This window comes from Artemia franciscana, chromosome 6, assembly GCF_032884065.1.
Source record: "Artemia franciscana chromosome 6, ASM3288406v1, whole genome shotgun sequence".
Taxonomy (NCBI): Eukaryota; Metazoa; Arthropoda; class Branchiopoda; order Anostraca; family Artemiidae; genus Artemia; species Artemia franciscana.
In genome coordinates this window covers 30,157,521-30,172,852 of record NC_088868.1, presented here as the reverse complement: position 1 = coordinate 30,172,852, position 15,332 = coordinate 30,157,521, and the positions used below count along the sequence as shown (strand labels likewise).

The window sequence follows — 15,332 nt, the reverse complement described above, 5'->3', positions numbered from 1 at the left end:
CATATGGAGCAGCCTTGAAACTTAAAAAGAACAAGCTACTCCGTGTAAAAAAGGGGTTGCCTCTTCCTTAATATCTCGCTCTTCCCGCTAGAGTAATTTAAACTATTTGTAACGATTCTCTCTACACTTCCCCCACTCTACTCCCTACCCCTTCTCTCTCTCTCTCTCTCTCTCTCTCTCTCCCTCTCTCTTTCTCTCTCTCTCTCTCTCTCTCTCTCTCTCTCTCTCTCTCTCTCTCTCTCTCTCTCTCTCTCTCTCTCTCTCTCTCTCTCTCTCTCTCTCTCTCTCTCTCTCTCTCTCTCTCTCTCTTCCCTTCCATCTCTCTTTCTTTCTTTTCTCTCCCCTATCAGGAGAGGGGGGCAGGTCATCATTTCACTATTTGTTAGTAAGTTTTATCAAAATATAGAATGATAAAAAATATCTTCAAAAAATATGTTGCTAAAATACAGCTAATTACAGAATAGCTATTATAAAATACAACTTGTAGTGACAGTTCAGTAACTCTAAACATTTTAGAAATCGTGCAGCATTAAAATGTGGCTTATATTTTAAATCATTCGAAAGGCTAAATAAACAAGGGGGAAATTGACGGTACAGTTTAATCTTTATGATAAATTAAATTTAAAAAAAAGCTTTTTTAACTGAAAGTAAGGAGCAACATTAAAACTTAAAACGAGCAGAAATTACCCCGTATATGAAAGGGGCTGTTCGCTTTTCAACGCCCTGCTCTTTACGCTAAAATTTGACTCTTTCTCTCTATTCTACTTTTTAAAACAGTAGAAACTTTCAAACAGTTCGTGGTAACGAACTGTAGTAAGGAGCGACCCGGCTCAATAGTAAACGAAACTCTAAAAAAGGAAATTTGGATGCTAAAAGATACATCAAAAGAATCGAATTTTCACGCTGATTCTAAATTTATAAGTTTCAATTAATTTAGTCTTTGTCATCAATACTTACGAGCCTGAGAAAATTTGCCTTATTTTGGAAAATAGGGGGAGAAATCCCTTAAAAGTCATAGAATCTTAACGAAAATCACACCATCGCGTTTGGCGTATCAAAGAACCCTATAGCAAAAATTTCAAGCTCCTATCTAAATTAAATAAAAAAAACAAGTTTTTTCAACTGAAAGTAAGGAGTGACATCAAAACTTAAAACGCACAGAAATTACTTCGCATATGAAAGAGGCTGCTTCCTCATCAACGCCCCGCTCTTTACGCTAAAGTTTGACTCTTTCTCTCAATTCTTCTTTCTAAAACAGTAAAAAACTTTAGCGTAAAGAGCGGGGCGCTTATGAGGAAGCAGCCTCTTTCATATACGAAGTAATTTCTATGCGTTTTTAGTTTTGATGTCACTCCTTACTTTCAGTTGAAAAAACTTGTTTTTTTTATTTAATTTCTGAACGTTTTTGAATCAATGCATGTTTTGATTTTGGCTCTCCGCAGAGGAATAATCAAAACGAAATTTGCATATTTTTTTTTTTGGCTCAATGGCTTTCTCATAACTTTGATCGAATGATTTTGAGAAAAAAAGAGCGGGGGACGAAGCCTAGTTGCCCCCCGATTTTTTGGTTAATTAAAAAGGCAACTAGAACTTTTAATTTTTTACGAATCTTTTTATTGGTAAAAGATTTACGTAACTTATAAATTAGCTTACGTAAAGAACTTTTGTATTCTCATGTTTTCATTACATATATGAGGGGATTCGCCCCATCGTCAGTACCTCGCTCTTTACACTAAAGCTTAAATTTTATCCCAATTGATTAAGAATGACCACCTGAATCACAAAAGCCGTAGAATAAGTAGTTGAAATTACCGAAAATACTTTAGCGTAAAGAGCGAGGTATTAGAAGGAGGTGAGCCCCTCATATGGGTAATAATTTCTGTTTGTTTTAAGTTTTATTGCTGTTCCTTACTTCCAGCTGAAAAAGCTTTTTCACTTTTATTTTTTAATTGTTTTTTTTTAAATAATGCTAGTAAATCCTGCTCTCCCTTCATGGAAATTTTCTTCTCCCATTACAAATTCTCGAAGGAAAGTTCCCCCAGCATATCCCCCTCTTCTCAACCCCTCCCCTAAACCAAAAAAATCCTCCTGAAAACGCCTGTATACTTCCCAATAACCATTACTATATGTAAGCACAGGTCAAAGTTTGTAACTTGTTGCCCCTCCCACGGGGACTGTGGGGGAGTAAGTCGTCCCCAAAGACATAGTTATAAGGTTTTTCGACTACGCTGAATAAAATGGCTATCTCAGAATTTTGATCCGTTGACTTTGGGAAAATAATTAGCGTGGGAGGGAGCCTAGGTGCCCTCCAATTTTTTTGGTCACTTAAAAAGGGCACTAGAACTTTTCATTTCCGTTAGAATGAGCCCTCTTGCAACATTCTAGGACAACTGGGTCGATACGATCACCCCTGGGGAAAAAAAAAAACAAAAAAAAACAAAAAAACAAATAAACACGCATCCGTGATCTGCCTTCTGGCAAAAAATGCAAAATTCCACATTTTTGTAGATAGGAGCTCGAAACTTCTACAGTAGGGTTCTCTGATACGCTGAATCTGATGGTGTGATTTTCGTTAAGATTCTATGACTTTTAAGGGGGCGTTTCCCCCTATTTTCTAAAATAACGCAAATTTTCTCAGGCTCGTAACTTTTGATGGGTAAGACTAAACTTGATGAAACTTAAATATTTAAAACCAGCATTAAAATGCGATTCTTTTGATGTAGCTATTGGTATCAAAATTCCATTTTTTAGAGTTTTGGTTACTATTGAGCCGGGTCGCTCCTTACTACAGTTCGTTACCACGAACTGTTTGAAAATTGTGGAATTTCGTATTTTTTGCCAGAAGACAAATCACGGGTGCGTGTTTATTTGTTTGTTTGTTTTTCTTCTTCTTCTTTTCCCCATCGTATCGACCAAGTGGTCCTAGAGTGTCGCAAGGGGGCTCATTCTTACGGAAATGAAAAGTTCTAGTTCCCTTTTTAAGTGATCAAAGAAATTGCAGGGCATCTAGGCCCCCTCTCACGCTCATTTTTTTTCCAAAAGTCAACGGATGAAAATTTTGAGATATCCATTTTGTTCCGCATAGTCGAAAACCGTAATAACTATGTCTTTGGGAATGACTTACCCCCCCCCCCCCAATCCCTGGGGGAGGGGCTGCAAGTTACAAACTTTGACCAGTGTTTATATATAGTAATGGTTATTGGGAAGTGTACAGACGTTTTCAGGGGGATTTTTTTTTGGTTTGGAGGGTGGGGTTGATGGGAGGGGGCTATGTGGGAGGATCTTTCCTTGGAGGAATATGTCATGGGGGAAGAAAAATTCAATGAAAAGGGTTCAGGATTTTCTAGCATTACTATAAAAAACAATGAAAAAATAAACATGAAAACTTTTTTCAATTGAAAGTAAGGAATAGAATTGAAATTTAAAACGAACAGAGATTATTACGCATATGGAGGGTTCTAAAAATACTTTAGCATAAAGAGCGAGGTATTTAGGAGGAGATAAATACCTCGCTCTTTATGCTAAAGTATTTTTAGTAATTTCAACTATTTATTCTACGGCCTTTTTGATTCAGGGGTCATTCTTAAAGAATTGAGACAAAACTTACGATTTAGTGTAAAGAGTGAGGTATTAACGAGGGTACAAACCCCCTCGTACACATAATAAAAATATAAGAATATAAAAAGTTTGTTACGTAAGTTAATTCTTAAGTTATGCATATTTTTACTAATAAAAACGTTCGTTAAAAATTAAAAGTTCTAGTAACCTTTTTAAGTAACCGAAAAATTGGAGGGCAGCTAGGCCTCCTTCCCCACCCTTTATTTCTCAAAATCGTCTGATCAAAACCAAGAGAAAGCCATTTAGCCGAAAAAAATTAATATACAAATTTCATTTCAATAATTTATGTGCAGAGAGCCAAAATCAAACATGCATTAATTCAAAAACGTTCAGAAATTAAATAAAAAAAAATAGCTTTTTTAACTGAAAGTAAGGAGCTTAAAACTTAAAACGAATAGAAATTACTCCGTATATGAAATGGGTTGTCCCCTCCGCAATCCCTCGCTCTTTACGCTAAAGTTTGACTCTTTGCCACAAGTCTACTTTTTAAAACAATTAAAAGCTTTAGCGTAAAGAGCGAGGCGTTGAGGAGGGGGACAACCCATTTCATATACGGAGTAATTTCTGTTCCTTTTAAGTTTTAATGTCGCTCCTTACTTTCAGTTAGAAAAACTAGTTTTTTTATTTAATAGCGTAAAGACATTAACATTAAGCTAACATAAACCATTTCACATTAAGCTAACATAAAAAACATAAAATGATCACGATCTTAGTCTAAAATATTTTAGACGGGAATTTAATTAGAATTTATAAACCTGATCCAGTGCAAAAGATCTAAGCATCTAAGATCTAAGCCCTGATCTAAGTGGTTAACATTCGTTACATTAATTAAAACCTCTCTTACTATACAACCCCTTTCACATTAAGCTAACATAAAAAGCATCAATGAATGAAGGAATGTATTTTATAACCCATCAATAACACAAAGGCATGGCGATGGAGTATCAAAAAGAAGAAAAAGAAAAAGAAAGACACATTCAAAAATAGGAACAAATAAATATAAAAAAAAAACACGAACTAACAGGACTTCCCAAGAAAGTAAACTACTCCAAGGGTGGCAACATCTTTTGACGATAATTTTACAGATAAATTATCCAGCTATACGATCGGGTCGAGAACTCTGTAATATTGTTTCAGTACGGTGTTACGGGACCATATCGGAACACTCAGAAGAAACTTCGCATAACGAAAAAATAGCTTTCTAATCTGCTTCTTATCACTTTCATTCAGAATAACTGTGAACGGAGCTAAGTACAAAACGTGGGGAAGAACAACAGCATTATACATTTTCGCGAGGAGCTTTTTTGTCATATTTGTTTGCGACAGCACTACAGAAGCATAAGCAACCCGGATTTTCTTTTCAGTTCTAGCCACTAATAACTTTCTTGTTGAAGATATTGAATCTCCAATAGATATACTTAGGTAAATAAGCTCTTGAATGATGACAATCTTAGTCTAAAATATTTGAGAGGGGAAATGAATTTGAATTTTTAGCCCTGATCTAGTGTGAAAGACATTCTAATTACATTACAGTGATTAACTTAAAAAATATATTAATTACCAATCAAGTTTTCAATTTTGTTTCTAGCATGTTGACTTTTCTGTAGCTTTGCTTTAAGCTCCTGCTCAACAGTTTAGCCAGTTTAGGGAGAACCAAACGTCAACCCCGTTAGGTTGTCTTCAGGGTGTCCTGTACTTTCCGAAGATTAGTTTCATTGACTTTGATAATCCTGGTAGTGTTTCATTCTTAGATGAGAGCCATCTATTTTTTGTTTGGTCTACCTATGGGTTATTTCTAGCTTTCTGCAGTTGGGTTAAAGTCAGAGATGATTCTGACGGGGTTGGAGTTGGCAGAAAAAGTAGATGACCATAACAGCTTACCGAGCAAGATTGGAACTACTCTGACAAGAGTGTCAATTTAGTGGACTGGATGATTTCCAAGTTCTGTGCCATGTCAAACTATCTAATGCCTTCAATTTTTAGAAGGTATTTCGTCTTGACAGCCTCCACCCTCATCATTTGCGTCTAAGTTGTTTGCCTAGTCTCTAATGTTTATAGCATAACGCTAGCTACCAAGGCAGAGTAAACTCGCGCTCTTGCGAGACGACTGATTTAGTTTTTACATTGTATTGTTCCCCAAAGACAGCCAATGTAATATAACTCAAATTCTCGTGACTTAAATTCTTTGCAGGATTCAAGTATTCTTAAAACCCGTTACGTTACGGACTAAATCTTCTCTTTAAAATTCTTGTCGTAGCAAAAAGTCTCAAGTTAAGCTGGTGTGAAAGGTTTTATGGTGTACTGTGTATTTCGCTGCAATAGTAAGCACTAAGATGAAAATATTGGAAAATCTTGATATAAAATATTTCTTTTTCCAAACACACTAAAAAATTTTTTGCAATATCTGGCAAAAACAGTAAATCCTTATATTAGAAATGATAACAAAGGGTGGTCTTGTCACCCGAGTCGTTCTCAAATATTTATAGAATAGGTGTATTGCTCCCCTCCCTTTCATATTTTTAGTCTTCAAAAATTAAAGAATTTCTTATGGTGGAAAATAAATAATTTTTTTTTTAGTTTTTAGTACATTTAGACATAGAAGTATTTTTTTTAGTTAACCTCTGGATCTTTCTGTATTTCAGGCTAAAATAGAAGTTTATACTTTTCTATTAGCAAAATCTAGTATATAAATATAGCTAGATGCTACTAAGCATCTTTGCCAAAGTATCAATACTTTCAGGTATCGTTTCGAAGCATAGATACTTTCGTAAAGTATTCTAACATCCTGTGATTTTATTTGTGTGCATTCGATATATAAACTTCTGCTTTGGAAAGAGTGTATGTACTTTTAATGCCTTTTTAAGTGTACGCTTATGCACCTATAATGCAGGTTTTTAATGCACTTTTAAGTATGTAAAACCAGAAAGAAGCCATATATTAAGGTTGTTGGTGTCAAAAACAAGAATAGAGCTATCTTTGGCTACACTTTAAGTATACTTTGCTCGTGGCTACATTTTGAGCATATAATACTCTAAAGTGTGGTTTGAACTTTTAGGTTGGTGTTGCACTGTAGCACATTTGTAACATCTCCTAAGTATTAATATTTCGAGAAGTATAATATTCGCTTTTGACACTAGATACCTTTTAAGCACCGCCCATCTCTACTTCCTTTTTTCCTTCTAAAACCTTGCCAACCTCAACTTCTAATAGCCATTAGCCAAAACTTTAACATTGCATTACGAATACCCCATTTGTAAATGGGTAAGACATTTTTTTTGAAGACTTGGTGTTTTCATACGCTGCCAAAGTATAGAGCGATGTAGGCACAATGTATAATTTTTTGGTTTGTTTTAGACCAGGACACTTTGCATAGAAGGAGTTTTCGTTGAAACTTCGAAAGAGGCTCATTCAATTAGAAATTCCAAGTACTAGTGTCATTTTAAATAGTCAACAGTGATTGGAGGCCAACCAGCCTCCCTCTCCCAACGCCCATTATTTCCCAAAATACATACAATCAAAATTTTGCGATAGTTATTTTGCTCATCGTAGCTGAAATTTCCAGTACATATTCTTTGAAGATGACAACACTCCCTCTAAAGCCCTCGGGACAAGGGTTTTAATTTATAACCCGGACACATGAGGCTCTTATGTAAAGGGTGGCCGTACGAACTTTGGAGGAGGTTCATTGGGTTTGTAATCAAAAGCTCTACTCTCCTTTCTAAGATCCAAATTGATCGGAGGACAACTAGCCTTACCCCTCCTCACGGTCTATTTCTCCCTAATGCATCTGATAGAAATTGTAAAAGGTCTATTTGTTCAAGAACAGTCCGAAGATCACATAGGAAGGTCTTTGGGGTGGAAAAAACCACAGGAATCTGTGGGCAAGGGTTCTAAGTTTTTACCTTGGGGTTTTTATAATAAGGTTTTATGGTGTAGAAACTTTAAAGGAGACTCAATTGATTGGAAATTTAAAGCTCTAGCTCCCTTTTAAGAGTCGACAGTAATGGAGGGCAACTAGCCCTTTTCCTCTCTGACCAAAGCACTTTGCATAGAAGGAGTTGCCATAGAAACTTTCAAAAGAGCTCATTTGATTGGAAACTGAAAGTTTTAGTACCGTTTTTAAGATTCAAAAGTGAGTGGAGGGTAACCAAACCCTCCCTCACGAGCCCATCATTCCCAAAATACATTCTATAAAACATTAAGAGAGCTATTTTGATCAGCATTGTTGAAAGATCCAATAATTATTTCTTTAGGGATGTCAACAACCCCAGACTCCTCAGGGCAAGGGTTGTAGGCTGGGCAGTTCGTTCATTGTTTACATTTAGGATATGCTATTGAGAAAGGGTATATAGGTTCGAACTTTACTTTCCAAAAAGACGAAGGAAATTCAGGTGATCCTTTCAGAGAATGTTGAGTGGGGTGCTGAACTAAATAAAAATACGTTTTGTGTGTGCAGATTGTCAAAAGGGTGTAACTCAGGAACAACTGGGTGTATTAATTTGGAACTTTCAGGAAATAATAAGGAAGATGACCAAAAAGCTCAATGTTTGCATGTTATCACTACTACTACAGCTACCAACACTACTACTGCTACCCCTACTACTACTACTACCACACAACCTCATTTAAAACATTTAGTAGAAATTTAAGCTAAATCAAAAGACGCTATTTGCATGTACAGTGTCAAAAAAGCGCATCTCAAGATTTGATTTTGGTATTAAGTTGGAACTTTTAGAGAATTCTAAAATAGAAAGATCGTATGATTAAAAGAAAATATATGAATGCTATTGCCAATGCTACCATCTCTGCTACATTTACTACTACTTCAACTACTACTTCTGTTGTAACTACTTGTAAAGGCAATACGCTAATACTACTGCTGCTACTACTGCTACCGGTATTATTATTAGTATTACCACTAGCATTACCAATACTACTACTCAAAATAATATTAAAACCATGCCTAAGGGTATGAAGGAGAAACTTTCAATGAATCTTGTGGGGGGGGGGAATTATTTACAACATACACAAATTAACCTTTTCCATAAAACAAGTGTTTCAAAGAAAATTAAAGAGCTCCATCAAACCAAATATGAGCAGAAATAGATTGAAATAATCTTCCAGGCATAGAACTACCACAAATTACCATAAATAAATAAATGAACCCCAAAACGAACAGAAATTAGAATAAGTAATCAAATCAAAATCAAAACTAGCAGAAATTAACGCAAGTAGGTTGACAACCACTACGCCTTCTCAAGTCCAGAACATAATTTGCACTTGACAAAAAAATAAAAACAACCGGGGATCGTCAGTTTAATATACATATATTGATATTCATTCCTTAGAGTTTTAATATTTTTTATTTATCATAGTTACAAAAGTGAAAATATTTGAAATATCTTTGTTTTCAATAAAGTGTAAATCATGTCCTGGTATTGAAAAGGCATGGGGTTTGTCTTGCTCGTTTTGAGTTTGACTCGGTTATTTATTATAATTTCTGTTCTTTTTGGGGTTCATTTATTTATTGATGTCTATTTCTGGCAGTTTTATACTTGTAAGACTATTTATCTTTATTTCTGTTCATTTTTGGTCTAATGGAGCTCTTTAATTTTCTTTGAAAAATTTGTTTTGTAGAAAAAGTTTTATAAATTAATCGTTTTGAAGAGTCCACATCCTAAACAGACTAAGTTTAAAAAAAATCCTTTAAAATTAAGGTGAATAATATTCCAGAAATTAGAGGCTGACTTTCGAAATGGTCTTATATACTACAATTAAACAACAAAAACTGATAAAGTAAAACAATTTAATTAAATATGTTCATAAAATTAAATAAATTAGGCGGACAATTAATGAATAAAGTCATTAACCTACTCAAGATTGATAGGAAGGTAGAAAGGGGACAAAAAAGGAAGAGAAGTCACACTCCGCCATCTAACAAGGAGAATTTTTTAGAATATCAATTTCTCATGCTAATAATGTGTCTCCAAGAGCGGTGCTAGCAATATTAACCAAATTGCTCATCAATATTAGCAATAATTAATAATATTTTATTTCCAATCTCTGATTTTCATTGGTGCAATTTAAGTGTAATAAACCTTAGCTATTAACAAACCTTAGGTCTTATTTTCTTTCATCCATGACTTTTTTACAGTTTTTAATCTTTCCACAGGAAAAGTGCGGGGTGCCGACTTTATGCATTGGACGAATATGATTTTTTGGATGAAATCAAAGCAGCTCAGTGGAAGCGAGCAGATAAGGCAGTGTTGCAATCACTTGGATCAACAGAAAACAGCCCAAATTAACTATCACAATTGGCTGATTTTAGAAATGTTCTTCGCAGTAGTATAGCCATGGGTCTGAGTGTACATGCGCCTAAATCTTGCAAACTATAAGAAAGTGTACCTTGTGGATAGATGATGGCTAAGCTAAATCATTTTATTCTACCTTCTTCTTGAAATGAAAAAATACTCCTCCCACCTCCTCCACGAATGTCTCTCCAAGATATAGGCTTGATAAACCCCTTAATTCTCGTTTGAAATAATGGTCATCTGTAGAGTGCCTTGATTTATTTATAGAATTTAAATAAACACTATATTTTAGGATTTTGGTTGTATAGCAGCTCAGTTTCAAGGCCAATTGTCATACTTGGTTATTTTTAATTAGCAGCTAAGCCCGTGTGTGTATAGACATACAGAGGAAAAAGGATAAAAAAAGAAAAAAAAAGAAGAAACTCGTTTTTTTTGTAAGGATCAGATAACAATTGTCCCTTATACCCCTTCCCCTTGTCCCCGTATACTTTAGCACAACATTCGAGGTTGTCTTGCTCTGTACCAAAGCTGAAATAGCCCTAAAAATTTCAATTCAAACTTTCAAACTTGTTACGCAAACTTGTTATAGCGTTTTTGCTTGCCAATCACTTCCAATTTTGCTTGCCAATTAATTCCAAACAACTAACAGCACGAGTGTAACGTTTCCCAGTCGCCTTTATTCCAAGGCAACCGTCCACTTACTCATTGAAGTCCCCGCTAAACTCTTCCCAGTCCACTGACTGGCCTTTAAGAAAAAGTTACAAAGCATTTTGCCTATCTTCCAAACCACTTAACTTCTTGTAAAAAAGATAAGGCATATGTATTAAGAACGACATAATATTTTAGTGAAAAGGACCCTCAACCCAATTACCACTTGTCTTACAGTAAAAGGGAAGTAAACCAAGCGAAATAGTAAAACCAATAAATCCAACAGGACTGCAAAAGTAAGACAACAAGACTGGAGTGAACTAAGTGTTAATCGAGCAATCCTAAAGTTTAACTGAAAAGCCAACTTATATTATCACTCAACTAAATATACTTCATTATGCTGATTGCGTTAAGGGATTTTTTTTTCACTGTTTGCCCTAATATAATGTTCAGAATATCTAAAGTCGCCTCACAGCGCAAAATCCTACTATCAAGCGGGAGAGTTGATTCTCAGCACAAACGCTTCTTTTCTGTGGTCAGTGGTCAGCTCCAGGAAGTTTGGCACACTGCGTGAACAGTCGTTTTTCGTGGATTGTTTTTGCGAACTGTTGAATAGTTGTTTTTCGTGATACAACACAGACAAAAGCAGATAGAGCTTTCACAAACCACAGTGAAATTCCACTATTTGAAAATTGGTGATTCATGAATAGCTGAAGAGAAAAGTAACGCATTTGCATCGGGTCTTTAAGCATCTTCAAGTTAATAAGTCATGGGTACCTGAATTCCCAATCACATTCCTTTTCAGTTAAACTTTACAAAGACTAATCTGACTTCTCTTTACCTTTTGGCAGCTATGTCATGAGCCCTTTGGACCATGGTCCGAGCTCTTGGAGGCATGTTCCTTCACACAGTTCTGGATGAACTCAGACAATTTCACTAAAGCCTAAATAGTTTTGACTAAGCTCTACAATAGAAACAGACGAACGGTGCTCTAGTATCCGACTGAGAGAGACGTATATCAACCGACGTTTATAATACGACTATTTGAAACAGACGTAAGTGCATTTTCTTAGTAAGAGACTAAGACGTATATCCAGCCACGTGACAAAGGAATCAGCTTTGTTTGGATTTAGGATATACGTCTTTTCATAGATGGCACCAATAGAAAGAACGCAAAAAATTACCATAGAAAGTGCTTATATCTCAATTTCTTCAAAATGGCGTTTACGTCTGTTTCCCAAAAAAACGGCTGTTTTTATCCCATTCAAAATTCCTATGTAGTTAAACAGTCTTTTTTAAGCAACATTCACGGCTCAGCGATAAAAAAAACACGTAAGCTATGGAGGGGCCAGCCATTCTCATATAAAAATGACTTGTGTGCGTTTTAAGTTTCTATGCCGCTCTTTACTTTTATTCAAAAACACGAACTTTTTATTTCTGTCTCAATTTAAACCATGCCCAGGGTAGCCCTAAAACTGAGTAGGTGTAGCTTCCGCTGAAATCCCACTCTTTACATCGGAATTTAACTTTGCATAACAATGATTTGCGAAAAAGAGCTCATTTAGTGCATTTGCTTGGCAAAATAAAGCAGAGCTTCCCAAACTAAACTATCGTCGTCGTAATAAGAGGCAAATTTTCACCCTTTCAGAAACCAATATGAAATTATTCATTTTGTATACATCCATACCTGTACATCCATATATATCTATAAAAGTAAAATCTTCCTAATTAAGAAAAGTATGAGGTCAAATCCGTAACCGTCAAGATCAGAACATAATTCACAATTTACTGAAAAAAATAAAAATGAAGGTGTATTGTCAGTTTAATACTTTTACGCTGATATTTATTCCTTAAAGTCTTGATAATTTTTGATTTATTAAGGCTAAGAAGTAGAAAACTTAAAATGTATTTTTTTCTTTGAGAAACTTGCAATTATGTTCTGATCTTGGAAAGGCATGGGGGTTGTCACCTCTACTCATATCAATTTCTGCTTGTTTTGAGTTTGACTTCGTTATTTATTGCATTAAATAAAACTTAATACCTTTCCTGAAAATCGTATCCATGCTTTTTGACAATCTGGATACACTTGAACTCTTTTGATTTTGTTAAATTGTAAGAGCAGATAGAGTAATAGTAGTATTCATGTAAATTTCAATTTATTACCATTAATCATTCTTGGTATACTATTGAAATGCCTTATTGGCAAGCAGCATACATACAATGCCTTTTGATTTAGTTTTACAGCAACATTCAGTTTTGAAGTATAGTGGTCAAATAAAATAACTGTGGGGGAGGACCTACCCAATATTCCTAGAGACATAGTTACTAGACTGCTGAACTATGCTGAATAAAATGGCCGTCACAAATTTTCGATTGGAAAAGTTTGGAAAATTTTGGGCTAAGAAGGAGGATTACTTGCCCTCTCAGTTTTTAATCAGTTTTTACTCTTAAAAAGGGCAATAGAGCTTTTAATTTCTAATTCAACTACCACCTTTTAAAGTTTCGATGATATTACTAGCTATGATACAGCAGCGCTGCCTATGATATTGTTTACCTTCCCTTTTGAAAACCTGCATCCATAAAGTTTTTTCGTTTAATTGAAACTCCCCCTAAAAATTTCACCTTCATACCCTTGGTGTCATTAGTTACAGTAACCGGAAAAATAGCATTAAAAGTACACACATAGTGTCTTCTGACCAGTTCAAAATCCACCACAAGTTACCCTGAAAGGTCTAACTTAATAATGTAAGCCGCTCTTGAGATATTGCTTTTTTGCCCTATTGACAATCTATATACTCATAGTTTGTTTTGATCTATTTAAATATAGCTTCAATATTGCCCAAAATTTCCGCCTAAATATCCTTAGTGTTAGTAGCAGTAGAAGTAGCCCCGGTAGTAATAGTATTAGCAGTAGTAGTAGTAGTAGCAGTAGGATTAATAACAGTAGCCTTAGCTTTAGTAGCAGTAGTAGTAGCAGCAGTAGTAATATTGGTAGCAGCAGCAGTATGAGTAGAACCAGTAGTAATAGGATGCAAATATTGTCTTTTGGTTAGTCTAACATCCCATACAACAAGCCCTGTAAGCTTAAACTTCACATATCAAATTGTTCCTAAAATATGGCTGATATGCCCTTTTGACAATTGATATGCCCTTTTGACAACAGACGGCGTTATGATTTAGGTGAGCTCCCCTCTTAGAAATTCCCTGAAAATTCCAGCTTTATATCCTTAGGCATAGGTGTAATATTGGTCACAGTAGTACTACTAACGTTAGTAGTACTAGCAGTAGTATTAGTAGTAATAGTACTTATACTAGTAGCAGCAGTAGCAATTAAATATTGCCTTTTGGTTAGTCAATATCCCTCTCATCAAATCCCAGAACTTCAGCTTAAAACGATTATCCATTGCTATGACATTGTAAATATGTTCTTTTGATAGCCTGTATATTCATATTCTTCTTGAAATTTTTATTTTAATGCTCTTAGCCTTACAAGTAGTTGCAATAGGGACAGTAGCAGTAAATTTTCTCCTCCATCACTTTGACTCTTAGGGACCTAAAAATTAGGTCCCTCGTATTCCGCAGGCTCTGAGGGGTATTGTCAAACCTGTATGCCTTGGAATATGATCTTTAGACTATTTTAAACAAAATGGATATCTCAAAGTTTCAATCGGTTACGCTTGGGGAAAATGACGAGGGGGGAGGCTAGTAGCTCTCTAGTCACTTTAGACTCTTAAAAGGGCGCTAGAAATTATGATGTATAATCGAATGAAAGCCTTCCAAAGTTTATACGACCACCACTTCTATAAAAACAATATATGTTAAAAATGGATAATAATTACAACTTATAGCCCTTGCCCTGAGGACTGTCGAAGAATTGGGGTGTCGTCCCCAAAGACAAAGTTACTGGACCTTTCAACTACGTTGAACAAAATGTCCATCTCAAAATTTCTATTGGATGTCTCTGAGGTAATAATGGGCGTGGGGAGGGGGAGGGGTTGGCTAGTTGACCTCCAGTCACTTTGAATCTTAAAAAGAGCACTAGAGCTTTTAGTTTTCAATCGAATGAGTTCCTTTCGAAGTTTCTACGACGAATCCTTCTATACGAAGTGCCTTGATCAGAAAAACCAAAAAAAAAAAATAGTACATTGTGCCCTCATCGTTCTTTACTTAGGTAGCGCTGTTGCGCTGCCTATGATATATCTTTTTATACCTGCTATGTATGATGTTGAAGGATTAGTATCTGAGGCAAGAACTTTTGTGAGTAGGATTTCCGAGACTTTTTCCGAAACGACTTTTGTCTTGACTCGCTGTTTCAGATCGAAATTCCCTGATATTTATGATTTCAGTTGATTATCTTATCATTAATAACATTCTATCGTTTATTGACTGTTGATATTCTTATTATTTGTGAATTATTGAGTTCGTAAATAAAATTAAAGCATTTTATTAAGAAGTTGAACCAAAGGCAAAGCACTAACATTGCCTATAGAAAAAGGCCATGAGGATTCAATGTATTATTATTTCTACTTTTACCAAAGGCACTTCATATGGAAGGGATGGTCGTATAAGCTTCGGAAGGGGCTCAATGGTTCCGAAATCAAAAGCTCTAGCGTCCTTTTTCAGGGTCAAAAGTGATCAGAGTGCATCTTGTTCCTCTCCCATACCCATTTCCCTCATATACATCCAATCAAAATTTTCTGATAGTTATTTTGTTCAAAATAGTCCAAAGATCAACTAATTGTGTCTCCTGGACTG

General features: G+C 35.3%; 1 protein-coding gene across 1 annotated transcript in view; it reads left to right on the top strand.

The window, feature by feature from the left end:
• Positions 1-10,223, top strand: part of LOC136028299 (galactosylceramide sulfotransferase-like) — a 32,293-nt gene extending 22,070 nt beyond the window's left edge. Inside the window, exon 3 of the mRNA XM_065706056.1 lies at positions 9,791-10,223. Within this exon, the coding sequence (XP_065562128.1) occupies positions 9,791-9,923 (133 nt within the window). The 3' untranslated portion in view covers positions 9,924-10,223. The remainder of the gene's footprint in view (positions 1-9,790) is intronic.
• The last annotated feature ends 5,109 nt before the right edge of the window (positions 10,224-15,332 follow it).